Genomic DNA, 27,986 nt, shown 5'->3' on the forward strand with positions numbered 1-27,986 from the left:
GGCCACGGGGGGGGGGCAGAATCGGTGCTACAGGGGCACTGGCCCCCGTTGCCCCCCCTCCCCCAGAACCGCCACTGCTGGAGAGACACATCGCGTCAATAAAACGAAAACAAAACGAATGTGAAAGTCACATATAAAAAGCTAATGGATTTAAAATGCTACACAATTCAACTGGGGGGTTGAATCGTAGATTCTGTTGAAAATAAATCAGTATCCCCTAAAGAATTAATCTTTATAATCTCTGTTTGTGTGTTTGTTTTTACGCACGTGAATACTCTCAAATGTTTAGCATTTTGTTTTGTCATTAGAGATGCCCTTATTTCCTCTCTCTTCCATTTGAACCAACCAGTTTGAAGAGCAAACATGACCACATTGAAGCACAAAGCAGTTAATTAACGTGACGCAAATCGGAAGGGTAATAAAGAGCCAGCTGAAATTAAACTGCAATAAAATGTACCCTCTGGTTAGCACAAACAGTTTTCATGGCGTTGTCTGCATATTTATGAGTGTACGTGTGTAGCTTTTGAACTGGGTTCAGGGAGACAATAGTCCCTCAAATCCCCAGGCTGTCTGGTCAGTCAGATGAAGAGCTGGTTATTTTTGACACTACGGGAGGGTTGTCGGAGTATCGGGCCTGATTAGCCGCCTGTGAGTTCAATACTGCCTCTCTTTCACTGTCATGTGCATTGCTTTTCCTGCAGGAGTGTGAAGAGATTTGTTGACATCAAGCCATACGGGACAGTGACAGAAAATCTCAAGGCGAGACAACTCGGACACACGTATGCTTGACCACACACTCACTCGTGATGGACAGGAAACATCCCAATTGCAATGTTTTGTCTCACCTAAGCTATACTGTATTTATGTGTTAGAGTACCCAATGGCCACACCAGCAGCCAATTCACTTTGTTATTTTCAGCTTTGTTGCTGCAAGCAGATGCAACTTTTTTTTTTTATGCGTCCAAATTGGTCCTCTGGGAATTGGATCAGGGGACTGCTGATGGAAGCCAGATTACACGTCTGGTTTCGTGGTCCAAAAATGCAGAATTGATGATCAGTCACAGAGGTTGAATGAACGTAGACTGACATCTAAGACCTGAGGCAAGGAGGCCCCATCAGAGGCCTCAGCCAGTCAGGTTCTCACGGTGCTGCCTTCAAACGATCCTTGAGCTATGAGTTGAATTCATCCCGTGACCACTTGTAACTCGAAACACTCATATCTCAAATCAACCATCCGCTTTGAAATGAACAAAATTACTGTTTATCTGTTCCAGCCTCAGCCCAAAAACAACAACAAAAAATGTCATGTTTTTTTTTAACAAGGAAAATAGCACTTAATAATATTCTGCCCTATATCAACATATACTAATCACATTAATAAATAGAGCATCAGGAAATAAACAGTTTGATAAATTAATTTCAGCTTCTGCTGGTGTGAGTGATTTGGCTCTACCGGGCGCCAGTAGAATATAGTCATGCAGATGAATTAAGGAAAGTTTCATTCAACCAGTGCCCGTGACTCAGCAATCAGCTGTAATTGTAGTCATTTTTTTTGCAAAGGATATCCCTGTGAGCGTTGTTATGGTCCCTGTATACATGCCATGCTGCATCATTTGTGTTTTAATATCAGTTTGTTAAAGTTTAACAAGCAAATGCAGTCTTTTTTTTATGCGCCCAAATTAGGAATTGGATCAGGGGACGGCTGATGGAAGACAGATTACACATTTTGTGTAGTGGTCCAAAGCTTCAGAATTGATAATCAGTCACAGAGGTTGAATGAACATAAACTGACGTCGTAAGACCTCAAGTAAGGAGGCCGCGTCAGAGGCCTCAGCCAGATAGGGTCTCCCGGTGCTGCCTTCAAACAATCCTATTTTCTTCAACCTTCTCCTGTTTGCCATTGTTTTTCTTTTAATTACTATAAATGACCCAATTAAACAATAACGAAAAGACTGTATATTTCAAGCAACTATAAATGCTGTTGAACAATTAGAGGCAAAAACATATACATTTATTTTGTTTTTCACATCAAACATGCTCCTGTGGCTCAGTCAGGGAAAAAAATATGAACCACTGAATAATGTATGAAAGGAATGGATTTCTAAAGAAATACTATATGATATCTAAATAAGTGGGTTTACATTGCCCGGGTTTGTTTTACTACTTGCTTTGTTTTTCTCAGTGTATTACCTGAATTTATGAAACAAAGATGTTTTACTTTGCCAAAAACAAACACAAAAAATACCATAACTTCATTAAGTTCTTGAAGGATAAAGTAATATTTCCAAATACGAAACATTATCATTACATCTTGGCTTCCCATTTGATTTTCAGGCTATTGGTGTTGAATCAAACAGCCAGACATGAGAAAATAATTCACAAATATGTTTTAGAAACCAGGAAAACGCTGGCGGGGCTCCACAGATTTCTGACGGTGTTAGAGCTCTCCGAGCCACGGTGTGGCGCCATACCGGATAGGGTGACAGGTGAGCTGTAATCTATCTCAGCGGATTTTGCTGTCCAAACTCGGTCCACAAGGGCCGCTGTCCTTCCTGTTTTCAATCGCCCCCTGCTGCATCACAACTCGTTGAAATGATCAGTTTAACAACAAACTCCGAAGAAGCTTGATAACGATCCTGACCATTTGAATCTGGTGTGTTACAGCAAAGAGAGATGGCAAACAGGCAGGCGGGACAGCTGCCCTTGAGGACCGGAGCTGGACATACCTGTACCCTACTAGTATACGGGATGAGTAGGATACTTAGTGTATCCTGGAGTTGTTGCAGGGTAGATACAGATAAAATCACATTAACCCCTTTGGGCAGTTTCTACCGTTTTCAAACAAAACGCATGTACTGTAAGCAAATGCAAGGGTGAGAACATGCAACAACTCCTCATAGGAAAGCTGGAAGCAAGATTAAAACATTTTTTAGAAGATTTTAGAACTGGGACCTGCTAACGACTATTCCACCATTTTGGCGTATTTAAAATCAGGAATTTGTGACATCGATATTTTCTCTATGGGAAATTTGTTTGTGGTCCTAGAATTCCTGCACAAATATTCCCAGGAAAATGATCGCACCTTTATCTATGTCGGCACAAGCTTTATTTCTTCGAGGGTTTCTTCCCGGCCATTGCCCTCCCCCTCGCCATCCTCGAAGGGAAAATGAGTTCAGCAGCTTTTATGCAATCCCAAACTCACACACATGAACGTAGCCACAAATGCATGAACGCAAGCTCTTCTTGTTTGTTTTGAAATAAAACAGTCAAACTTCAAATGAATAAACAGCGTCTTCGTTTCCAGCATGTTATGTGAGCAGGGGTCGTAAATGTGCAGCTGGTGACCTCCGGGGAGGACACACGGACCTCCCCTTTAAACTGGCACTGCCCCTTAACTACGTCACGCGCCTGGTTCAACGGGTGTTTGTGTGTGCGTGTGTGTGTGTGCGCGCGCGTGCGTTAGTTGTTCGCGTGTGGGCGCGTGCGTGTGCGGAGTGTGTGGCGAGTGCGGTCGAACTGTGGCTCCGTTGCGTTGTGTTGTGTTGCATTGTAGCCGGGCTGCTCTTCTCGTGTTTCGCTTGCGAACGATGGCAATGTGCAAGAAATGGCTGTGAGGCACACTGGCCGAGCTTTGCTGGCCCTGCTCGGGCTGCTGGCTGTCGGGAACGGTAAGTTTGAGCCGAGCTCAGCCACATTTTCGCCTTTTGTCTCGCTTGCATTGTGTGATCGTTCGGTCCTCGCCATGGCCCCGCCGCTGCGCACTGGAGGGGATTTGGCTAACCACCGCGAGCTATCGCTGACCTATGAAATGAAATAAAGTAAAAATACATTTCAAAGGTTGCTGTCCACAATGACTGAAAATATTTTTCTAGTTTGCCGACACCTTCCCGAGTACTTTAAGTGGAGCGAGCAGCTAATGAACAACAACATGGTGCTGCTGCATGTTTACGCCGAAGCGTCTGCTAGTCAACAAGAGAACCGTCTATTTATTTATCCACGAACGTGTGACGTAGGAAGTGGACGGAACAAGCTGTTGTTGAGCTCCCATTTGTGGCTCATGTATGAAACAGTCTCACAGTTTGTGTGTTGGGCTTGCTAACGACACGGCTCCCTCGTTGAGCGTGCTTTTAAAGGGCTCTCAGAATGAAGGCCTAACCTACTTAAGTGCCTGAAATGTGTTGTTTGGGAGTAAACACTGGCAACTATTGCATTTGTGTCTATTTGTAAAGCAGTGAAAAGGTTGCTCTCCCGCTGGGAGAAAGCTGGCATAGGCTGACGACCGCCGTGTATTCACGAACCCCAGACAGGAGTCACAGTTCAGGTCTGGCTGTATTGTGATGGAAATGTGGCAAGTGGGGGTCTTTAGGGGCGCTTCTCCGGTTTGGTCTGGTCTGGCCGTCTGCTGTCGTTGCTGCTTCCAGATGATAACAGCGGCCCCTCGTGAACAAGCCGAGATTGTTAAAGGGCTCACACTCTTTATTTACTTAAGTAGTGTGCATTAAGAAGAGAAGCCTGTAGCCTGGTAAAAATACTGTAGCAAAGTATTGATTCATCTCCTTCGCTCAAATAAAAATCGACAAGTACAAACTGTACAACAGGGCTCTACACATTCACTCACACATATGAATGGTAAAAAGTATTGTTTGGTAAGTGGAAATCTTCGGCATTGGTCGAGATGACTGCATCAAACCCGACATTAATGTGCAAAGGATATCACCACATGGGCTCAAGAACACTTCAGAACAACAATGTCAGTAAATACAGTTGGGCGCTACGTCCTGAAGTGCAACTCAAACTCTATGCAAAGCAAAAGACATTTATCAGCAGCAGCCAGAAACGCCGATGGACTGATACAAAGTGGAAAAATGTTCTGTGGTCTGTCGAGTCCACATTTCAAATTGGTTTTGGACATTGTGGACGTCGTGTCCTTCGGGCTAAAGAGGAAAAGAACCCTCTGGAGCGTTGTGGACGCAAAGCGAAGAGGCCAGCAGCCGTACTCATATGGGACTTGCACTTCTGTGAAGGCACCATCAATGCTGAAATGTACATACAGTATAGGTTTTGGAGAAACGTATGCTGCCATCCAAGCAACATTTTTTTTTCATGGACTTATCTCAGCAAGACAATGCCAAACAACATTCTGCACGTCTTTGTAGTACACGGGTGCGGAAGGAATTCCATTCACAAAGCTTCAACAATTGGTCAGTTCACAACGCTTCGTGAATGTTGATAAAAGAAAAGGTGACGTAATAGTGGCAAACATGACCTTTTCCTAGCTTTCTTGGAAAGTAACGCAGCCGTAAAATTCTAAGTTAATGATTATTTGTGAAAAACGAAGTTAATTAGTTTGAACATTAATTGTCTTGTCTTTGTTGTGAATTCACTTACATATAGTTTGAACATCATTGTATTCTGCTTTTATTCAACGCAAGGCCCCAACTTCATTGGACGAACAAAGCATTCGAAATCTCTGATTGAATCTCAATTCATTAAAAAAACATTTCAAGAGACAAGACTAATGAGATTTTGCACTCAACACCAATCTTTCTTGCTGACAAAAAATTCTCCTTAAATGAAACAATGGATGGAGAAATACTTTGCTTTTCTGACTCATTTGAGGCATTATTTATGCCAGAGACAACAGCTTGCTCTCTGAATCTTTTTTGTCTCGTCGTCATCGACAAAGCTGGACAAAATTTATCAGCCTATTTAGACAATTGTAAGGAGTAGAAAGTACAGAGCTGTTTCTGAAAGTAGGGGAGTAGAAAGAGACATCTGAAAAATAAAGACCTGAAAAATCCAAAGCATAGTCGATTCCAACTACTGCAAACAAGCCAGAATAGATTCAAAGTTTTCACAACACGTTGGTTGTGCAATGCCATGCTTAGTTTAATCTGTACAAGCTGTCTTCCCTTGTTGCAATTTGCCACTAAACTGATCAAGGTAGTGTTTAAACCCCATGCGCTGGTGTTTTTAGCTTCACTTCAGTGTCATCTTCTCCACTTTGAAACCGAATCCTCTTGTCTTTCATATTGTCTTTTCTCATGTCCCCTTTTATGCGTTTATTCACGTTTTTAAGATGGTGCTATCATGAAATGAGCATGTTGGGAATCTTTCATTTTGTTGAAATATGCTTTAGTGGGAGGAGCATTGCACTCCACAGTTCATTTTTAGTGCCTGTTGTACATTCTAAATATAAAGTTCAACATGATCCCCATCAGAACATTACCAATGTGGATTCCAAAAGCAAAAGTGGAGCTGCAAGCAGCTATAAAGGGCCTTCGTAGCACTGGCCACATTGGAATAATGGCACATTGGATTTGGATTTTATGTTTGTATGGATGTATTTATTTATTTAATGAGGTAGATGAGATTAGAAGCTAATTTATCAAGTATGACCGCTACACAAGGCCAAAAATGAGGCAACATTTGAAAGAAAATTAAAACTCTCCGACTTCCTGTTGAGTTTAGAGTAGGGCTCCAGAGACTTTTTCTAGGTCCGGGGTTGTTGCATTCGGTATGCGTCCAAGCAGTCGGTGCTTCGACCCAAAGTAAAAAAAGTCACAAACTTGAAGTGTTAAATAGTCCAAGATATGACTGTATGATTGTAATATGAACTCTTTGTCATCAAAATCTGAGTCATGATATCCTGCCATATTATTTTGGTCAAGTATGTAAAAACACACAAGGAATTTGTAGTTTTGGCCAGACAAGTATTACCATGACACGCAACTATAAGAAAATGAACATTTAGAACATAGCATGGAAGAGAGTCTCCATGCAGAGTCATCAAGCAAAAATAAAGTGGCTTGTCAGGGCTCTATGGAGCTCCCGATTAGGGTGTGCATCTATTATATTATAATAGGGGTGTTCACACGGCACACATTTGCTCCGGCGCTGCACCGATGTATTTTGTTGCGATATATTTTGCACCGCAGCAAATTGTGTGGAGCGTTCACACGTACAAAGCCGCTGAGCGTGTCTGCACCGGCACAGCGTCGGTGCAGCCCCACTTGCGTTCACACGGCAGTTTCTGCAGCGGAGCAAAACGACAGAAAACAAATGAGCTGTCGTGTTGGTTCTTTTTAAAACATATACACAACTCAAGCGACTACTGGACAGGCACGTCCTTCTCGGTCTCCGTGCCTTCTGCTCGAGAGTGACCGCCCCCGAAAACGTAAATCAACGATGACTTCAATGACACTCAGAAAAGCAAACACGTCATGCGCCAAACAGAAAATCAAGAGAGGAAATCACAAAATAAATTATATGGGGCGCGGGGGGTTGTGAACACATAGCAAAGGAACAAACTACACAAACGACTCCGAGACAGTCCAGTCTCCTACAAAAGGAAAGATGTTACCAGCCAAGTCTTGTGTCGTTATTAAACAAACACATGACGGAAGTCCGACAGAGCGCGAAAGCAACGCATTCTCGCCGTACGTAAACTCTTCACAAGCATTCGCTCTGGAGCAAATTTAACCCAGTTGCGTTCACACGTGCAAATTTACACCGGTGCTGCTTCGCTAACAAGCATTTGCTCCGGAGCAAATTTTTAAACCACCTCCCTGAGGTGGATCAAATTTGGTCCGGTGTAAGCTGTTTTCCGGGGCTACGCCGGAGCTAATTTGCACGTGTGAACGCTCTACTGGGGCAGCCCCGGCGTAGCACCGGACCAAATCTTGCCGTGTGAACACCCCTAATATCTATTGTGAAACCGTTCAGCTTCTCTACCACCAGGCTTAGCAAGGGAAACCCAAAGTACAGTAAGTATTCTCTAGTAAGGAATCATATTTGCGCTGTCCAATCTTTCCTGATGACAACATTTCCATATGTGGGATACAACTATGGTACATGTCCTTTATGAACATGCAAGTATGTATGTGAACAAAATGCATGTGTAACAACACAGGCAATGAAATGCAAAAATATATGTTCCTAACACTGTTTATAAGACAAAAGCTACAGTACAATATACTGTACAGGTACATGTATATGAACAAAATACAGTGTAACAAATTTAGGACTATTTGCTACAAAACGAGACTAGCAACAGACCTCGTGGCTTTCCTTTCCACTCACTCACTGCCTCTAACTCGACCTCCCCTCGATCGCCACCCAAGACAGCGTTGCTCAGCTGATGTCGTGCAAAACGAACTTTTAAAGCCAGCCACGGGACGCTTCGAAGTTCTCGATGCCCATAGTTAGTGTGATGGAACTCGCCTTCTCTCTAATTAGCGCTCCAGTGAGCGTAAGGTTTTTAGCCTGATAACAGGTAAAGCATTACAGGAAACGTTCGTTTACTCGACTGTCCGTCGAGCCACAAGTAATTTACTCTGAGCAGCTAATCGGATGCATTCCACTCCCTCTTCCACAGATCTCGCTATCGACACACATAGATATTGAGGTCCCTCTTCGCCAATGGGAGGCCAGGATGATGATCGGTAGTAGCCAATGGCAGAACAGCTATAAATATGTTGCGTTCAGGAAACTTGAAGCTGTGAACGAAATAAAAAATCATTCACTATTCCAGTAAAACTCATGCTAATAGAGTCACTTACATGTCACCGTTGTGGATCCAATGAGAGTAAATAGCGGCGCGGACAGCGTTATCCCGTAGTATCGAGCGGGGCTGACTTGTGTTTGCGCCACTGCGGGCTTCCGTATGGCTTCCGGGTTCCGGGTACTGGAACTTCTGTTGTTATGAATCGATCTTTAATGTCATATCGTAGTCGAAATTTTAACGCATAGGTTTTTATTCCGGGTGAGGGAATTTCCGTTTAAAAGAAGTCTGTAGATGGGAATACTTACTGTAGTGCAAACCGGGCACGATTTGTGACAACAGTATGTGCCGTTGAACCCCCCCACTGAATGTATTTGTTGTGGAGGATTGTTTTTATTTATTTAATTTAAAGAATTACAATGTAGTTAGTTATGCCGCTGCTACTTGCAGGGGTACTACTACTCGTCCCCATTTGTGTCTCTCCAGTAACTCCTCTGATTAAAACAACAAAGTCATACAAACACCTGCTTTGTCAAGAAAATGTCATACGTCCATTATCCGAACTGCTTGTCCTCACGAGGGTTGCGCTTGTGCTGAAGCCAATCCGAGCCGTCTTCAGGCAGTAGGCGGGGGTACATCCTGAACTGGTTGCCATCCAAGCGCAGGGCACACATAGAAAAAACAACCATCCACAATCACACCTAGGGACAATCTAGAGAGTTCAGTCAACCGACCATGCATGTTTTTGGAATGTAGGAGGAACCCGGAGTACCCGGAGAGAACCCACGCAGGCACGGGGAGAACATGCAAACTCCACAGGTAGAAATCGAACCCCGCACCTCTGCCAGTCAACCAGTCAAGCACTGTCCCCCTCCTGGAACCTGTTTTTGATAGTGACCTAAAATTGGGAAACAGCTGATCGAAACAAGTTGACCAACGCACCACGGCCCCGCCCAAGGGTGCACTTCAACTTGCCTGCTCAGTTGGTGTACATTATGCAGGAATGATGTCATAGCCGTTGTGTGTTTATTCGACGTGGGCGCTCCAGCATTGACAGCGACGTGTGGGGGTGGATGTATGGCCTACAAAGACAAAAGCGTGTGTGTGTGTTTGGGGGAAGGAGGGTGATGGGTGATTGATTTGTCCAGCTGGCAGGGTCGTTAGCGAAAGGGGGCCCACAAGTAGTGTGGTTAGAGCACCAACCGAAGGATAATGCAATATAAGGCCTGAAACCAGACGAACCTGAAAGTCGCTCAGTCCAAACAGATTCTGCGGCTGTGTGTGTGTTTTATTTTTTTTGGGCAGTGGTTTTTCACTGATTGCTTTGGCGAGTCACGTGTTGTTGACTTCATTCAGATTAGGAGCGAGTTATGCTTGTTGCATGCTTGCGTGACGCAGTCCGTCTTGTGTGCACTCGACACACTTGCGATGTGATCTCGGCACTGGCAGCCACACAGCCCGGAGGCGGGGAGTGGCTCGCTTCCGTATCAGTGGCAAGAGTGCTTTCCCGTAGTTGCACTTCTTTTTGGAAATGATTTTCCTACGGTCACACGTGGTCATGACTTCCTGACATGAGCGCTCCTTACTCAGTTTTTAAAATCAGGGATGCAAGTCAACTTTTCAAAATGATTCTTTTGCGCCAAATCTGAATCTGGCCTCATTTTATTCTCTCCCGCGCATCAGGTTTTCACCATCATAAAATAATAGATTTTGTAATATTTCTGAACTACGGGTTAAATTCAGGTGGAGCTTTTTTTCTCAAACGTCATGGCTCTAAATTAGAATGCATGGTAAAGCAAGCTTTCAGAGGTCAAGCTCAAAAACAAAAAATGCAAATATGTGAAATCTGATGTGCCGGAACAAAAGGAAAGACATTTTTTAAATTGGCATCGAAAATATGTTCGGGGGGCAAAAATTCATTTCATTGAAGAAAATTTGTGTTGATGGGTGGAATTTTCTATTGCGCTCATTAACTGTCAAAGCACAAGGCGGGAGTTTGTTTGACTTCTTTGTATGTTTGTCTAGCCACATAAATTTGCAAACTAAAGGAAAAGTGCGCTGTGTCATAGGCAATTGGGAAAAATGTATTTTCTGTGTAGTGGGCTCGCAAAAAATTGTAAGAACTTTGATTCAAGAAAGACATGATGATAGCTGGGCAATATACTGTAGAAAGGTCTAAAAATCATATCGTATTATATATTGAATCGCGAAACGATACATCGTGACATAAAATTAAACCTAGGATTATATGTATGCGTTTTATAGTCACTTAGCCGAGCCAACATGGGGCGGGGGGGGGGGGGGATTTGGCCAGCCAGCTGCGATTGGTAGCTGGTGCGGAGCAACTTAGCCGAGAGCCTAGCATTTCTCCCAGGCGGGGAAGCAAGCAAGATGGGTGACTGTAGTCGACCCAAGTACAGCTGGCAGCTACTCTATTTTTGTAGTCAGGTGTGTTTTTTCCACACTGAGGAAGACTTAATGGCATTATTGCATTTGATTGGTTGAGCATATGACATCACTTCTTTCAACTGTAGTGGCAACTGCAAGGCTATAATGGAATCTTAATTTGTGGGTGTGCAGGTTTATCGGTGTCCTTTGAACTGTTATTATCCGCAGAACAGGTCTGCAGCGCTCCTTTTCCGATTTAAAGGATAGTCCCCGAAGCTGCAAAATGAGTCCCCCCAACAGCAGATTTACTGATCAAAATGAAATTTGGTTGTGTTGTCTATCAGAACAGACTCGCTTCATTCACGAGATTGACCAGGAAGTCGGTGATTTTGCTTGGAAGCAGTCATTCCAGGGTTCCTATTTTTCACGACACTTTTTGGGTTAAAAAATAATTGACATATTGTCAACCATTTTAAAACGCCTGCCTTACTCGCATAGCCCGGGAGGCATAATCTGTATAATACCCATGCGTTATTAGAGTAATCGCTTTCAAGGTTTTGATGGTGTGCTGCAATTTTCTGTCATGTTTCCCTGTACACTGAGCATTGTGAATATTGCACTGAAGCGTGAGTTGAAGAGTCCATTCAGTCGTTTCCTCAAATGGTTCAGCCAATTCGTTGCTCCATCCATCTTTAACTGTGTTGATTTTTCCAATTTGATGTGGTGGACACATTGGTGGGTTCGATCGGAGCGACTGCCCGTTTGATTACAACAAAGGGAAAAGTTGAGGAAAACTGGAAGCTTCCTGACCGGCTACAAATGGTGCCTCCAATTTGCATTCCCATGTTTACGACATGTCTGCGTGATGTTAATCCATCTTCTTTTTCCCGTCGTTATTTACCATCGGTTTTTGACATTGGCAAAGAGCTCCGCAGATTGAGGTCAAGTGTGAGGGTGGTCTAGTGTCCATAATGACCTCCGTTGGGCCCGGAGGCTTCTGGGCCTTAATTGGAGCAGCAGACGGCGTGCACTGTGACTGACCCGGCACCGCAATTACTGATGCTGCACCGCAAGGGGATACTATCACCGCAGGAGCCACAATTTCACTCGGAAGCAGCCTCGCTCCATGCCATTAATCCAAATGTAGAACTTTGACCAAATAGATTCAGTAGCAATGGGAGATCATGTCTGGAGCCTGGCAATTCTCTCTCTTTTTTTTTTTTTTAGATTGGAATGCATTGTTGGAATGCAGATGTGACAGACTATATATAATTTTACAGGCTGATGTGGAATATCCACCTTCATCGAACGGCTTTTTGGAAAGTACAAAAGCACATTTGCATGTACAGCGATGCTGCCTTTCTCACGGGTGGGGGGCCCTCATGGTGGGCGCAGGTGTGACGTCTTTCAGCATCTTCCTTTCAAATGTTCAACTTTTGGAGAGCACAGCAGTGTTCCCTCTGAGCTGCACAGTCGCGCACTGCCGTCACCCCCTCTGGGCACGCAAATGTGTATAGCGCATCGCTAAAAATATTGAAGCCTGAGCTCGATTGGCTTTTTGCATTTGCATGTTCACCTCATAGAAAGAAATTGAAAAGTTCATTTGGCTCAAGTGGCTGACGGAGCGGAAAAGAAAAATGAGTCAAAGAAGAGAGAGAACGATGAAAGTGCATTTCGGACTGAAATGCGCAACAGTGTCGTCCCACTTGGTTCTTTTGACCTAGTTCCAACTCATACACGCGGCGTCTTTACAGTGGTATTCATGTTGAAGTTCTTGACTAATATAACATTCCTCCTGCGGAGGGTTTGGTCAATTATTAAGTCTTACCATTGAGTTGTGTCTTGTTTATTTCCATGGTGACCGGTGTAGTATATGTGAACATTACACCTGTTACACTTTTTGCTCAGGATTAAAAAAAAAAAAAAACATGGAGTCAATTGCTTGAAGCGGTTGAAAATGAAAACAAAAAAAAAAACAGACTGTTGCAATGTGTTTGCCAACACATCACTTGGAGACGCAGAGTTGTTCAGCGTTCGTGCTGTCCACTCCTCATCTCGCCAAATCCTCTCATAGCCGAACGGGGAAAAGAACACCGATGCTTGAGAGAATTACCGCAGCCCAATTGAAGCATATTGTAGTGACGTACTCATGAAGTGTCCCTGGCCAATGTATGCTGCAAGTCACTGGCTTCGTGGAGCTCAGCGCTGCCTCGTGTCAACAATGCGCGAGAGCGAATGAGTCCAGGCCGAATTCGATGCCCGGGGCAAAGGTATGCTCAGACGCATGGAAAATTAGTGGGAACGGAACGCTGGTGAGCAACATGCCATACAGTTGATTCTTCTGAGCGGCGTTGCTTTCACAAATTGGAAGAAAGTGTTGTTGGTACTCTGGAAGCCTTGATTTCAGTCTTTCAGTGATGACACGGAGAAAAACACCGCTTAATCATCCTGAATGTTGATGAGGAGCGATTGACCCAATTCGCCGAACGAATAAATAATTGAAACTAATTCAGAAGATAACCAACCCAGTGAGGCACTTGATAGTGAAAGAAGCCTACGACCAGCTAGTTGCCTTTTTCCTATGAACATGTTTTTTTAAAAATATATATATAAATGGACAGGCATGGTTTTGACCCTCATGTGTCAACCACACTGCAACCCATAGGTGGAGTTTCTCATAAAAGTTCCAGGACTACCGTCACCCAAGATATACAGGTATTTGAGATCCAAACCACAGTTTCCACCTGGGAAATACCCCCCCCCCCCCCCCACACACACACGCATGCTTTCATGCACTCCTAGCAGGATTCTCCTGGGATCATCCAGAGTTTCATTGTCACAGCTATTTTGTCATCCACGTCTCTTCTTCAAAACGAGCCCTTTGAAGACACCCTGGAATTCGGTGTCGAGGAAAAAGTGAGCCAAGTCGTGTGAGTGGGGTGGTTGCCCCGGCGTGGCGATGTTGTGTTGGATGCTCAGGGCTTTGGTGTCTTGCCACCACAACGCCATTGATTCTTTTTTTTTTGATCATTGGGTCAAAAGGGAAAACCTGTAGTTCAGGTCCAAAAGCTTTTTTTTGTCACCAGCCTGGGAAGCTTTCAGACACAAATTCATATTGTAGCATTTTTTAAAATGAGCCAGTCGTGTGTTTGAAACAAAAGATTGTCCGCTCTGAGCGCACAGTATCGGAAGTCTATTACGTTTTTCTTGACACTATTGCAAGTCTTCATCCCAAAAAGGAAATGTGGGTTTTTGTTTTAGACACAGGACGTTTTTATATGTCAGACAGTGAGAGTTTTGATATTGGCATGCTGACATTGTACCATGACAGAGTGATTCAAGAAAACAAACAGCTGCAAACTACTGTATTGCCCCCAATGATGAAGTAGTAGCGATAGTAGTCATTTGGTGGGAGGTTGCTGCAGTCCCGGGACCTGAATTGAGAATCAGATCAGTAATTTGAGTCCCAGATGCAGACGAAGGTAATGACTTTCCTCGTTCCCGGAGCATTGATTCAGATGCGCTTGTTCGTGTGTGTGTGTGTGTGTGTTGTGTGTTATTGCACTGTCTGGTGGCGGCTGTTCGTCTTGATCAACTCTGTCTGGTATTTGTAGCGATCAAATTTCAGCCAGTACATTTGGGTAATGGTGCTGCTGTGCTCGTCGCACGCACGCGCACGCGCTCCGTGTTTTCTGTACTTTTGTGGGTCTCGCTTTTGACGCAACACCTGAATGCAGTCGCGCCAATATACGTACAATGGAGTCAACAGGGTGCATTGTGCATTGTCGAGATGAAGGCAACGGCGCTGTGGCTTGCTATCTGGTCCAAGTTGTGGCAAAACTAGTTTGGGCAACCAAGTTTTCTTAATCCCTTCCTGACTACATTTTGTCATTTCCTGCCTCAGCATGCACGGAATGATCGGAACTTGACAAACACACGGCCCGATGTGTTCTCCCCTTTGTAACTTCACTGTTCCCTTGTTCCTGTTGCTTGGCCCCACCCTCCGGTAAGTCAAAGTCTAGACTGGGTTTTAATGACACTCACAGCTGGTCCCTTGGGCGGACCCCGATCGCAGCTGGAGGCCCTGTAAGTCTGGCTCATTACTCCCGCCCCCGTTTTTTTATTATCCAGCCCAGCCCCCCGTCTGGCGCTCAAATGTTGGGGTTTTCGCCGTTCACTGTGGCAAGCGAACCCCCGCCCCCCCCCCCCCCCCCCCCCGCCTGCCCGGCAGCTCTTTGTTCATGCGGGGCCGCTTCGATCCAATCCCTCCTCATGTCGTCTTAATCTGCACACAAAGCACCAGTGTAAAGACCAACAGCAATGTGCATACAAGAGCAGAGTTCACCCAAAAATGCCGGTCGCACACGTCAGGCCTCGACTTGGCTCTGTCATGTGGAGCGGCTTGAAATCTACTCTGTAGCCGTGGTGTTGGTGCTTAGCCATTTTGGGTTTGTGGGTTCTCTCTTAGCACCAACGTCTGTATTTGCTCCACGCTGGTCCATGCCTCGAGTGCAGCCTTCTACAAAACAAAGCATCAGCGAAGGACTTATGTTGGCTTTCCGCCATGTTTGCTCCTCTTGGCGCGTGCCACCTCAACCCCCTTCACGCAGAGGCACTACAAATGGCAAAGGGACAGCATTTGATGGCTTTCTAGTCGTCACCCTGTGTAAAACGATGCCTCAATGCTGAACTGTCATCTGGCCTTTTCCCTCAATGTGATTTGTTCAAATTTGCTTCACCTTGGGCCGGAAATTCCTTTTGCGTGTCTCTTCCCGGTCGCCCTCTGAATTGCAAAGTGCATTCGAAATATTCCTGCTCAGAGTGCTCCTCCTTTCCAGTAAACGGTCACGTAGTGTTGAAAAACAAGAACAACAACCTCTCCCCACGCAGGATGAGGCCGCGGTTGGGGTTAAATCGCTTTTGTGACGTTGCAGTTAGTTGTGCAAAGCGGCATCCTGCGTACTGATTGATGCAACCGCAATTTGGTATATGTCGCAAGGTAGTCCCAGCGTGGGTGGAAAACTGTTGTGAAAAATCTGCTCAGCCACACTTGAAATTGTGAGAGCATCTCTGGTCAGAGACCCCTCCGGATAAGACCGAAGATTAGTTGGAAACTCACCACGCTTAAATCTTTTCTCTCTCTGTGCCAGACATTGTTAGAGCTTGAACTGACTGTCACGCTTCTCTGGAAAAGAATAAAGATAAGAATTCCTCTCATCTTGGCTTATTATTGCTTTGTGGTCCACAGTCGAAGTCTTGAGGGGTCCACTCTTCATCTGAATGGGGCTGTCGGTCTGTGACATGTTCCTGCGAGACTACACAGTGATTGCAAGGATTTTGATTGAGGTCCCCCCGGGAACAAGTCCCCACTCCCACTCGGGTCCTGATATGCTCCCAAACTTCCGTTGAAGCCGGGGGGGCTGGAGCGAAATGAAAACATGTGCGCTTGGACTCCAAGTCCCATTTGGCTCCAAAATGAATTGCTTTCTTGAGTTCCGGCGACTTGGCCACCACGACGACTGGTTGGCTCACAACCAGTCATTTGTGCCCGGCACGAGTCCACTTGTGACTCAAATGGCCAGCTATAAACTGCGGTGTAAGAAAGGTGCAGTGTATTGTAAAAGCTTTGAGGAAATGAAATGGGGTTGGACACATTTACATCTTTTATTTTTATTTTTATTAATCTCATAATGATTACGTATCGAAACCATGTTGTACCTCTGTGTCAGTGAGGTCTAAAGAAGGTCAAGGAATGATGCCCTCTGTCCTTGTTTAGTATCAGTTTGTCTCCCCTGCAGGCAGGTTGGGCGCCACCCAGCCTCTTTGGGTCCATCCGCCGTGAAGGCTCTGATTTCATGGCCGTCTGGGTGCCGCTACTTCGGTCCTGCTCTGTGTCTGACATCACCAAAAGTGTGTCCAGCCTGAATTGAACTCTTTCCATCTTACTGTGGGTTTAGCTTTCCCCCTGCTGCGCAATTATCAGATGCGAGCCACCTGGCAAAGCTCGGACTGCATGCATACACGCAAAACAGCATTTTAATCATGGGTCGCGACATCAGTCCCTGTGAATAACTTGGCTCCCAATTGCCAGCGCCAATCACTATTCATTCCAAACCAAACTCTTTTGGGACTTCCCCCACAAACTTAATGCAAAGTCATGGTTTAAAAACAAACAATGATGTCATGATACTGCCGAAGATCACGGCACTTATCAACTGTCGTCCTCGAGAGCCCCTATCCGGCCTGTTTTAGGTGTTGTTTTTGCCCGCGCCGACACACCTGATTTGAATGCCGGATATTCAATAGGCTTGTGCTGATCGCCTGAATCAGGTGTGTTGGAGCAGGGAAACATCTCAAACTTGGAGACCCCTGACCGGGGCATTACCTCGATGTAAAAAAAAAAAATCATCATAGAAAAGAGATTCACTGATTTATAGGGTGTTTCTTTGTGTTTCACCTACTGCCATTAAAAGTCCAACATTTAAAAGCAGTTCGAAACAGAGTTAGAGATTTCAAAGCAAAGTCAAGAATTTTTGGGTGGGGCGGGAGATGTGATTTCAAAAAAAAAAAAGAAAATCATTTCTGATCTCGATTGAAAAGCATTCACGCTTTTGATTGGTGTATTTTGAATGATTCACTCTGACAAGAGATTCCAGCAAAACGAGGGGCTGTATGATATACACTAGGACAGTGGAAAAACATTTTGGGGAGGGGGATTGGGGGGGGCTTCTGTTATTGTGAACATAGCTGCAGCAAGTAAGAGGTTTTACAAACGTAAACATTGAATGGAAGGGGGCCAGCAAGACCAAGAGAGCTCTTTTTGGTTCTCTCTCGTGCTCCTCACCGCCCCACCTGTACCAGGAGTCAGCCCGCAGTACTGTGAGCTTTGCCACAGATATCGTTCCATCCCTGCTCCTATGATGGAGTGCACGACGCTGTCCAGTCGGAGACATCCCATAACAGAGAATACTTGTGTTTCCAGTCTACATCTGAGCAAAATGTGCAAATATGGGCTGTTGATTGCACACGGCGACGTTTCTCTGCATTCCACGGTAACGCCTCGATTGCCTGACCCCCTCCAGCTCTTCGTTGCAACTGCACGACCTGCGAGAAGACGGGCTATGAGTGTGAGACGGACGGCGCCTGCATGGCCTCCACGTACACCATCCAGGGGAAGGAGCAGCACGTACGCATCTGCATCAACAGGGACAACCTGGTTCCTCCCGGGCAACCCTTCTACTGCCTGAGCGCCGAGGGTCTGCTCAACACTCACTGCTGCTATGTGGACTACTGCAACAGTATTGACCTGAAAGTCCCCGGTAAGGCTCTCTCGCATCGGCACGGCGACCCCTTCCCACCGCGAGACCGGACACGCAAGTATTGACCTCTCTGCTCGATCCCCTCTGTGCTCTCAGTGCCCACCAAGGAGGACATTTCGGGCTCGGCCGGCTCCTGGGGTCCCGTGGAGCTGGCGGCGGTCATCGCGGGGCCCGTCTTTCTGCTCTGTGTGCTGCTCATGGTGGGCGTTTTCCTGTTCCAGTATCACCAGAGGGCCTACAGTCACAGGCAGAGGTTGGAAGTGGAGGACCCGTCATGTGACCATCTGTACTTGGCCAAGGACAAGACCCTGCAGGACCTCATCTATGACATGTCTACCTCCGGATCAGGCTCTGGTAATGTCATGCATGCTGACAATCGTGGAGCTAATTTGAGTTCTACTCATCTTTGAACCCTCCTGTTGTTTGAGCCAATCCTCAGTTGAATCACCCCAAAATGTCAGATAACACGGTGAAATGCAATTTAAAAAAGCAGACCGGGGTTTTTTGGAGTTCCAGATTTTTCAAATGGGTCAACTTGACCCCGTACAAAAGAGCAAGGTTAACTTTGAATGCAGCCTCTGAGTTTGACCGGCAACAAGATTCCAGCAAATTGGCGTAACGCATCCTGTCGAAGGTCAGGCCTTTGAAATAAAACCATGGCGGAACAACCACGCAGAATCACTCCGCTTTCTTTGGCTCTTGCATTTTGAAGACCAGATTTTTTGGGAGTGAAAGCCCGCATTGCGAAATGTTGAAAACATTTTTACACAACGCCATACGAGAAACGTGTGGGCTGCAACTGACCAGAAGCATCTGCGTCCATTTCAATGACGAAAGATCATTTGAGAGACGAGTGATTTGATTTCGGAGCGCGGTCACAGAATGCACTCGAATTAGCCTCTCGTAGTTTTCCCAAGTATGTTCATCCAAGTGTTTTCTTTGATCTACCGCCTGCAAATGACATCTTACCGTTCTACTTGCTTCAGTTATCCAATAATCTCCAAGCAGTAATAAGAACATCCACATGCAGAGTCTTTCTTCTTTGGCTCCACAGTAAAATAATTTTCACTGCTCGCTGAACACGATGCAACAAATGCCTTTCCAGATGTCGTGTTTTGCAGAAAAGTGGATTTTGTCAGCCTATACACTGCATCTGTATTTGCCCAAATAAATCGTCTTCACGGTGCCGGTCTGCTTTCAAAGCGCTGCATGTTTCTGATGCAAATCATGAAATACATAAATAAACATCTCGCACCACTTTGGTGTTGGGGATCAATCACTCTTTTACCTCAAGTTAAATTTCAGCTAATGCGCTTTTGAGTGGCTACTTGCAGTTTTTTTTTAATTCCCAAAGATGTGCCGATTTGAACTGTATGTCGCGATGACCTCCCGCAACTTTTTGGAGCCGCGGCTCAGCGAAGTCTTATCGCACCATTTTATAAACACTTGAGAAAGATTTGTGGGATTTTTACAAGACTGGAAAAATTGCATGGCAGCAATTATTTTATCTGCGGTCCAGTGGATAGTCATGAAAATACCTTGCGGTTGCGAGCGTAATCCGCTCGGAATGTGTGCAAACATGTCGATGATGGGAACACGCACTCCCGTGCCCATGAGGTCAGGCTGCACGCTTTGAAACAAGTTTGCCTTTCTTTTGCTGTTGGCGCTTCCTCACCGTCACCAACCAGCTCAAGACTGTTTTCTGTTGTTGTTTACTGCCCCCTGCAGGCCTGCCCCTGTTTGTGCAGCGGACCGTGGCCAGGACCATCGTACTGCAAGAAATCATCGGGAAGGGCCGCTTCGGCGAAGTCTGGCGAGGAAAGTGGCGAGGCGGGGACGTGGCGGTGAAAATCTTCTCATCCAGGGAGGAGCGCTCCTGGTTTAGAGAAGCCGAGATCTACCAGACAATCATGTTGCGCCATGAAAACATCCTGGGCTTCATCGCGGCAGACAATAAAGGTGAGGCAAGGAGAAGAAAAGGGCGACGGATGCCGACGGCCGCGCGTTGACCTGATTTAAATCAACCAACCAAACGTCGCTATGCGCACTGATCATATTATTGGGGAAATGCTTCAATCAGAGCATTTGAAGTGACGTCGCCTCTAAATGTTAGTCAAAACAAAAAGCGGCTTCGCGACTTAGGCACAGACTGGCATCTTCGAGAAGAACGTATACATTCAACCCCCGCTTTTGCCGGGGCTTAGGGACCAAGCACTGCCCCTAATTTACCCCCCCACACAACAAGAAAAAATGCCTGGCCTTGCCAACATTAATAGTTGGAACTATTAAAAACTCATCTTACAACACGGAAAAATAATGGCGCGTTCTTACAAAACAATTGGGCCAAAAACGAAAACAAAGAGCCGACAACAATTTCCAAAGCAGACATGCAAGGAGCCAACCGCGAAATAGGCCAGGGTTTCCCACTTGGGGATCCTGTAAATGCGTCACTCAGAACCGCGTTTCCCCACAGACGTCCGTTTGCTCCGAATGCAATTTTAGCGTCGATGAAAAACACAAATTCAATCACATGTACTTTTTATTTCTTCACCGAAGCAATTGCGTGCGTGTTCTCCTCCAGACAACGGCACGTGGACGCAGCTGTGGCTGGTGTCCGACTATCACGAGCACGGCTCCCTTTTCGACTACCTAAATCGCTACTCGGTCACCATCGAGGGCATGATCAAGCTGGCGCTGTCGGCCGCCAGCGGTTTGGCACATCTGCACATGGAGATCCTCGGCACTCAGGGTGAGGGGAGCTCGCTCGTGCGCCTTCACGTCACTGAATTCGCCCCGTCCCAATTAATTCCACGCGCCTCCCCCGTAGGTAAGCCCGGCATCGCGCACCGTGACCTCAAGTCCAAGAACATCCTGGTGAAAAAAAACGGCATGTGCGCCATCGCCGACTTGGGCCTGGCCGTCCGCCACGAATCCATTACGGACACCATTGATATTGCCCCCAACCAGCGCGTGGGCACCAAAAGGTAAGTGAGCCGCATCCGTGCAGCCTCCGCGTTTGCTTGCCTTTTGTAGTCCTAGTGGGTTGTTTGCATTGTGAGTTTCTTTCCAACGTGTCAGTACGAGTTTGGGCTGCAGCTGACAATTGTTTTCAGCATTCCAGGAATCTGGATTATTTCATACAATACATCTTTATTCATCTCGCGCTTTCACAACAGCTGCAGCTGTAACAAAGCGCTTTAAAAAACAGCTCACATAAAATAACAATATAATATAACACAATATCATCAAACACGGACAGTCATGCAATCTTAGCCACTTTTCCCCTCATACGCTTTGTTGTTTGAAGCAGTTTGAGATGAAAGAGGAGAGGATCAAAATGTCCTTTCACCGCTGGATCAGAGACGTCATGCTTAAAATGCGCACACGCCTGCTACGAGCCAAGTTTGAAAGTAAACAAGAAGCTGTCGCGTCCATTGACCAAAAACGAGATTGGTTCACTTCTCCCGTGCCATGTAAACCCGCTTCAGTTCCAAGCGCCGACTCCCAGTTCCAAATGTGCATCCGCACTCTGCGCCAACGCTCCTCTCGTCTCATCCTCGGCTCCCACGAGCCATCCATCCAACTGCACTAGCACAGACTGTCCAACCGCGCCGCCGTCTCCGCTGAACAAAATAAAACACAAGCGCCGCCAGGTTGTCAAGCGGCGACAGTCAAATAGCAGCGCTGGTACACGCGTGCTGCCGAAAAGGCGCAACCACCGAGCACAGATTCTTCTACTTTGACGAACGTTGTGGCCAAAAAAACGCTGAAAACAATCCACATCGGGTCCATATCACGTAACAACAAACACCATGTGATAAAACAAAAGGGGGAAAGAAAGCAAAGCTCTTGAAGAACACTCGCCGACAGCGAATCAGATTTCTGAAAAGCCCCTTTTAATTTCCATCCCTTGATTCTACAACAGGATATTATGCCAAATCGACGGTGCAAAAAATGCACAAACATACATGATTCATCAATCCGTTCCTGCTTTTGTCCGTGACGTGTCAGAAAAATGGCAAAAATGTTGATTATTCTTAATTCCAAAGTAAAAGCGAAATCAGTATGATTTCATGGAGCACAACACAAATCAGAGCAGATCGACTTATGACAGGCTTTGGACAATTGAAAATGAAACAAGGCCTTTAAATGATGAGTCGATTTATCAAAAATAGTTATCCTTTCATTTGATAATCGATCGGCTGTCAATCTGTGCTCCTCTTCAGTGAATAAACGGCCTCCACATCTCTGGCAAGGTTGAGTGTGATTGACCAAATGATTGCTTAGCGCTCGGCTCCATTCGTCATACGAAAAGCTCAAGCTTTTTTTCAAAGAAAGTTGCTCGGGAGGGATGAGTCGCTAAAAAGAGCGGCAACACGGTCTCTGCTTTTAGAAACGATCTCTCTCTTTCTCTCGTCCATGTCAACAGTGCAAGTTCGACGGGGATGCGCTTTAGACTACGGAAGCTCCAACAATTTGATTCAAATTGATAATAAATTGTCCCGACAAACTTGAATCGATGAATAAAGTGGGCTCATGGTCTGGCTGTCTAATTGTTTTTCTGCAACCTGACGTCATGCTGTGCAACCTCCCAGGTACATGGCTCCAGAAGTGTTGGACGAGAGCATCAACATGAAGCACTTTGACTCCTTCAAGTGCGCCGACATCTACGCTCTGGGCCTGGTCTACTGGGAGATCGCTCGCCGCTGCAATGCCGGAGGTGAGACGTGTGCGCGCACACGAAGACACACGCACACACACACGCCTCTGCGCCGCAGAGCCTCCGGGACGTACCCGATCGCTTCCATTGCGTTTATGTGGCAGGTATCCACGAGGAGTACCAGCTGCCCTACTATGACCTGGTGCCCTCTGACCCCTCCATAGAGGAGATGAGGAAGGTGGTGTGTGACCAGAAGCTGCGGCCCAACGTGCCCAACTGGTGGCAGAGCTACGAGGTAACCAATTGACTTAGTTGTAGGGATTTTTTTTTTCCAGGAGAGTATTGAATAACTACACATATCTGAACAGCTTTCTATCAAGCTACCATATGTATCAAGAAGGAAGCGTGATGAAATGTCCGAATTTCAACGTCACAGTAATTAATCCAATCACTAGATGCCCATCTTCCATTCTACTTGCTGGGGATGTCAAATGGGAAATACTCATTGAGTTTTTAAACTGCCCCGAAGACCTAAATATCCTTTCATCCATCCATTTTCTGATCCACTGATCCTCACGAGGGTCGCGGACGTGCTAAAGCCCATCCCAGCTGTCTTCGGGCAGGAGGCGGGGGACACCCTGAACGGGTTGCCACCCAATCGCAAGGCACACTTAAAGGACAATTTCGAGTGGTCCATCAACCGAGCGTTCAGCTCCATATTTGCCAATAGTTACCAATTCTTCAAAAAGAGGCTTCAAGCTGTTGACGGTTGCTGTCAAAGTAAACATCAAACAAAGAGAATATTTACAGAAGAATATTGAAAAACAATTGCGTAGCTCAGCATGTTTTCCGCTAGCTTAATGCTAATGGTAACACATCATGTGTCCCCTGTGTGCGCGCTGTGAAGTCACTGCGCGTGATGGGCAAGATCATGCGTGAGTGCTGGTACGCCAACGGTGCGGCACGTCTGACGGCGCTGCGCATCAAGAAGACCCTGTCGCAGCTCAGCGTGGAGGAGGACATCAAGATGTGAAAAAAGCCCTGCCAGTTTTCAAGCCAAGGCCTACCTCACCTTTTTAGCCAAAACTACTGAGACCCACCGACCCTGTCCCCGTACTTGTGTCTCCCCGCCCCGAAGCCCCCAAACCCTTTCCCGTCGTCATGGGCCGCAGCACTACCACTGTTAATATCATCTCACTGTTATTTTCATCTTCCAGATGGCAGGAACTACTATTGTACAGTTTTCATGAATTTAGCTTTGTTTTTTTTTGTTGTTTTTAATTCAAGTCAAGTCAAGTCAAGTCAAGTCAACAGTATTTATAGAGCACTTTCAAACAGCCATCGCTGCATACAAAGTGCTGTACATGGAGCAATTTAACATGCACAATAAACAGTAAGACAAATCGGTAATAAAGGCGGTAGAAAGCACCAAACAGTAAAACCAAGAACAAATCTAAGTCATGCTGAGTCGAATGCCAAAGAATACAAGTGAGTTTTGAGGAGGGTTTTGAAGATGGGCAGCGAGGAGGCTTGCCGAATGTTTAGTGGGAGGTCATTCCAGAGAGAGGGACCAGCAACAGAAAAGGCTCGATCCCCTCTGAGCCTCAGTTTAGTTCTTGGTACTTCTAATAAAGTCTGGTCCACAGACCTGAGGCGCCGGGCAGGTGTGTAGGGGCGGATGAGCTCAGAGAGGTAAGGTGGCGCGAGATTATTCAGAGATTTGAAAACAAATAAGAGGATCTTGAAAATAACTCTAAAATGAATGGGGAGCCAGTGAAGGGATGCCAGAGTAGGAGTTATGTGCTCCCTCTTACGAGTACCAGTCAAGAGGCGAGCGGCGGCATTCTGGACCAGCTGAAGGCGCTTAATGGAGGACTGGCTGACTCCAAAGTAAAGGGCATTGCAGTAATCGAGCCGGGATGTGACAAAGGCATGAATTACCATCTCAAAGTGTTCATGTGAGAGGAGAGGTTTTATTTTGGCCAGCTGTCTAAGGTGAAAGAAGCTGGATTTAACAACGGCACCAATTTGCCGATCGAGTTTGAAATCACTGTCCAGTTTAAGGCCCAAGTTTGAGACTGTTGACTTAAGATAAGGAGACAGGGGGCCCAAGTCTACAGGATGGAATGTACAAGGGCCACTGGGACCAAACAATATCACCTCTGTCTTCTTTTCATTGAATCTCAAGAAATTTTGTGCCATCCAGGTTTTGATTTCTTCCAGACAGGATAGGAGTGGCCTTAATGAGAAGGCGTCTTTCTTGCTCAGTGGGACATAGATCTGGCAGTCATCTGCATAGCAGTGGAAGGGAATACCATGTTTCCTTAAGATGGAACCCAATGGGAAGCAGTGGAAGGGAATACCATGTTTCCTTAAGATGGAACCCAATGGGAGCAGATACAGCGAGAACAGCAGAGGCCCCAGAATTGAGCCCTGTGGAACACCACATGACAGGGGAGCAGTGCGTGACTCAGAGCAGCCAAGGCTGACACAGAAGGTTCTGTCAGCTAAATAGGACCTAAACCACTCAAGAGCACTGCCGCCAATGCCCACCAAGTGCTGCAAACGAGACAGCAGAATACTGTGATCCACTGTATCAAATGCTGCAGTTAAGTCCAATAAAACTAGACACACGTGGTCTCCAGAGTCATTTGCCAGGAGGATGTCATTAGAAACGCGTAACAGGGCTGACTCCGTGCTATGCATCGTCTTGAAACCTGACTGGAAGACCTCCAAGATGTTATGTTCATCCAAGAAAATTTTCAACTGCATGTGCACGACTTTTTCCAGAATTTTGGAAATGAAAGGCAGCTTGGAAATGGGCCTGAAACTTGACAGCACATCTGGATCAAGGCCAGCTTTCTTGATCAAGGGTTGGACCACAGCATGTTTAAACTGTTGGGGAACTACACCAGAAGAGAGGCTGCTGTTGATGATATCCAAGACTGATGCGCCAACACTCGGGAGAACCTCCTGAAAGAAGTGCGGGGGAAGAGAGTCGCAAGGGGAGCCAGATGGCTTTGTCTGGCGAACTACATCCTCCAAAAGCGCCAAGGACACAGTTTCAAAAGAATTTAGCACAGCTGAACATGGAACATGGACAGAGGGGTCAGATGCGGTATTTGAGACCGGAGTCCTAGCTGTAGAGACCTTACCAATGAAAAACTGAAGGAATCTGTTGCACATCTCGGGTGAAGAATCCGAGCAAGTAGGCAGAGGGGGTTTGAGTACAGAATCTATTGTTTTAAATAGTGCGCGTGGGTTGTGACGGTTAGCTTGAATAAGGTCCGACAGATATTCTCTTTTGGCCTCTTTTACTGTGAGCTGGTAGTTACGCCAGCAGTCTTTCCAAATTTGATAAGAGACATGCAATTTGTCATTTTTCCACTTGCGTTCGGCTTTGCGACACCCCTGCCTAGCTGCGCGGGTAATGTCGTTAAACCATGGCTCGGGTTTAGGTTTTGGGAGCACAGTTTTTGAAGGAGCCACCAAATCCAGGATGGCACAGCATGATGAGTTGAACCAAGAGGTGAGTTCCTCTGTGTTAGACGAGGATACGCAAAGGTTATTAAAGGCATCAGAGAAACGACCAGCAGTGCGAGGGTTAAAAATTCGGCGTTTAAAACTAGGAGCGGCAGATTTCACAGCAGCACGCGATAAGACTACGTCAAATAAAACTGCCATGTGATCAGAAATCCCATTTTCAAGGACTTCCAGATTTGACACCGGTAGACCATAAGCAAGGACAAGGTCTAAAATATGACCTTGTTCATGTGTCGGGCTGGTCACATACTGCACGAAATTAAAAGAGTCGATAAGTCTTAAGAAGTCCTTTGCTAGCGTTTTTTCCGGACACTCCAATTCACTCCAATTCACTCCAAAATCGTCCCAACCATGTACGGCTGTGAATGTTTGAGTAAGGTGGAGGCCATGTTTGTAGTCCCATGTGGTAGGACTAATAAACACACATGCTCTCGCCGTGACCATCACTAACTGGAGATTAAAAAATATATATATAGAAAAATGTCATCATGTGTAGCCTCCTCTGTGCAGCCTGCAGGCAATCACTGGACTGGCAGGGAAAAATGTTTTTAATTTATTTGTGACTCTTGACTTGATGTGGATAAACACTGTGAGGCGTCCGGCACCGAGCGCCGTCGTCCAAACGGCTTGATGACATCGGGCTGAGAGGCGTATCAAATGTTGATTTCTTTTCTTTAATATCTCGATATATTGTGTGTTTCTGCCATGAATTGTGTTTTCTTTTGTGACTTTTGACACTACTGATGATGGGTACCTTTTTTTTTTCTTTTTAAACTAAACAACACTCCCCTGTCCGTAAGCACCAATGTGAACAGTGAAGGTACTTTAACTTTTTTTTTAAACGACACTAAATGAGTCAGCTGGATTTTCTTGTTTTGCCCCCCCCCCCTCCACACACACACACACACTCCTGATCTGTTGGTACTACTGATCCCACATTTGTTGCAGCTGATTTCCTTCCTGTTCATGTTAGGGATTGCCAGGCAAGTCATTTTCAGGGCTGCGCAACACAGATGTGATTGCAAGCAGCTCCCCTGACTGACACTGGAAAACTTTTGGGAGCGGCCGGGAATTCTGTACCGTTTGATTGCAAAGCAGAAGCATGATGTCATAAGTAGTTCCTGGAATGGCCGCCAAAGTGAAGCTGCATGATTTTCATTCATTTTGTTGGCCTTGGCCACGCCGAGGCGTTGATCAGGAAATCTGTGTGTCCATATTTGTTTGTGTCCACGTTTGTTCATGTCCGTCGTGCATGCAGCCGGGGAGTTTATGGGAGACACATACGGCCCTGGCCCTGTCCGTGTTTTACGTTGCCATGCATACGCGGCTATTAGACAACCTGTCCTTGTGTAATATTTCATGATAGAAAAATCCATGTTGTGCAAATGTTTTCAGGATTACTGTATATAGATGATATACAATAAATTCCTTTTTTTTTCTTAAGTGACTGGCTTCATGAACCGTAATGCTTCACTTTTTTTTGTGTGCATGCACTATTTATAAACTATAAATAGCTGGAATACTAAATATGGTGCATGTGTATATTAATGTACAGTACCAGTCAAAGGTGAGT

General features: G+C 45.8%; 1 protein-coding gene across 1 annotated transcript; it reads left to right on the forward strand.

The window, feature by feature from the left end:
- The first annotated feature begins 3,446 nt into the window (after window positions 1–3,446).
- acvr1ba (activin A receptor type 1Ba) lies at window positions 3,447–27,856 on the forward strand. Its single transcript, XM_086121634.1, has 9 exons — window positions 3,447–3,668; window positions 17,974–18,210; window positions 18,307–18,564; window positions 19,939–20,169; window positions 20,792–20,959; window positions 21,038–21,194; window positions 22,806–22,930; window positions 23,035–23,165; window positions 23,778–27,856. The coding sequence occupies exons 1-9, from the start codon at window positions 3,605–3,607 to the stop codon at window positions 23,901–23,903; spliced, it is 1,497 nt and encodes a 498-aa protein (XP_085977760.1). The 5' UTR covers window positions 3,447–3,604; the 3' UTR covers window positions 23,904–27,856.
- Window positions 27,857–27,986: the final 130 nt, after the last annotated feature.

Source organism: Hippocampus guttulatus, chromosome 1 (genome assembly GCF_054856545.1).
Source record: "Hippocampus guttulatus isolate MCC_2025c chromosome 1, RoL_Hgut_1.0, whole genome shotgun sequence".
Lineage (NCBI taxonomy): Eukaryota > Metazoa > Chordata > Actinopteri > Syngnathiformes > Syngnathidae > Hippocampus > Hippocampus guttulatus.

Bases quoted from the DNA above. Each gene is read 5' to 3' on its own strand.
- acvr1ba (XM_086121634.1), top strand. From the start codon at position 3,605: ATGGCTGTGAGGCACACTGGCCGAGCTTTGCTGGCCCTGCTCGGGCTG. The intron at 3,669-17,973 runs GTAAGTTTGAGC...GACCCCCTCCAG, and splicing joins GCTGCTGGCTGTCGGGAACG to CTCTTCGTTGCAACTGCACG. The intron at 18,565-19,938 runs GTAATGTCATGC...TGCCCCCTGCAG, and splicing joins TACCTCCGGATCAGGCTCTG to GCCTGCCCCTGTTTGTGCAG.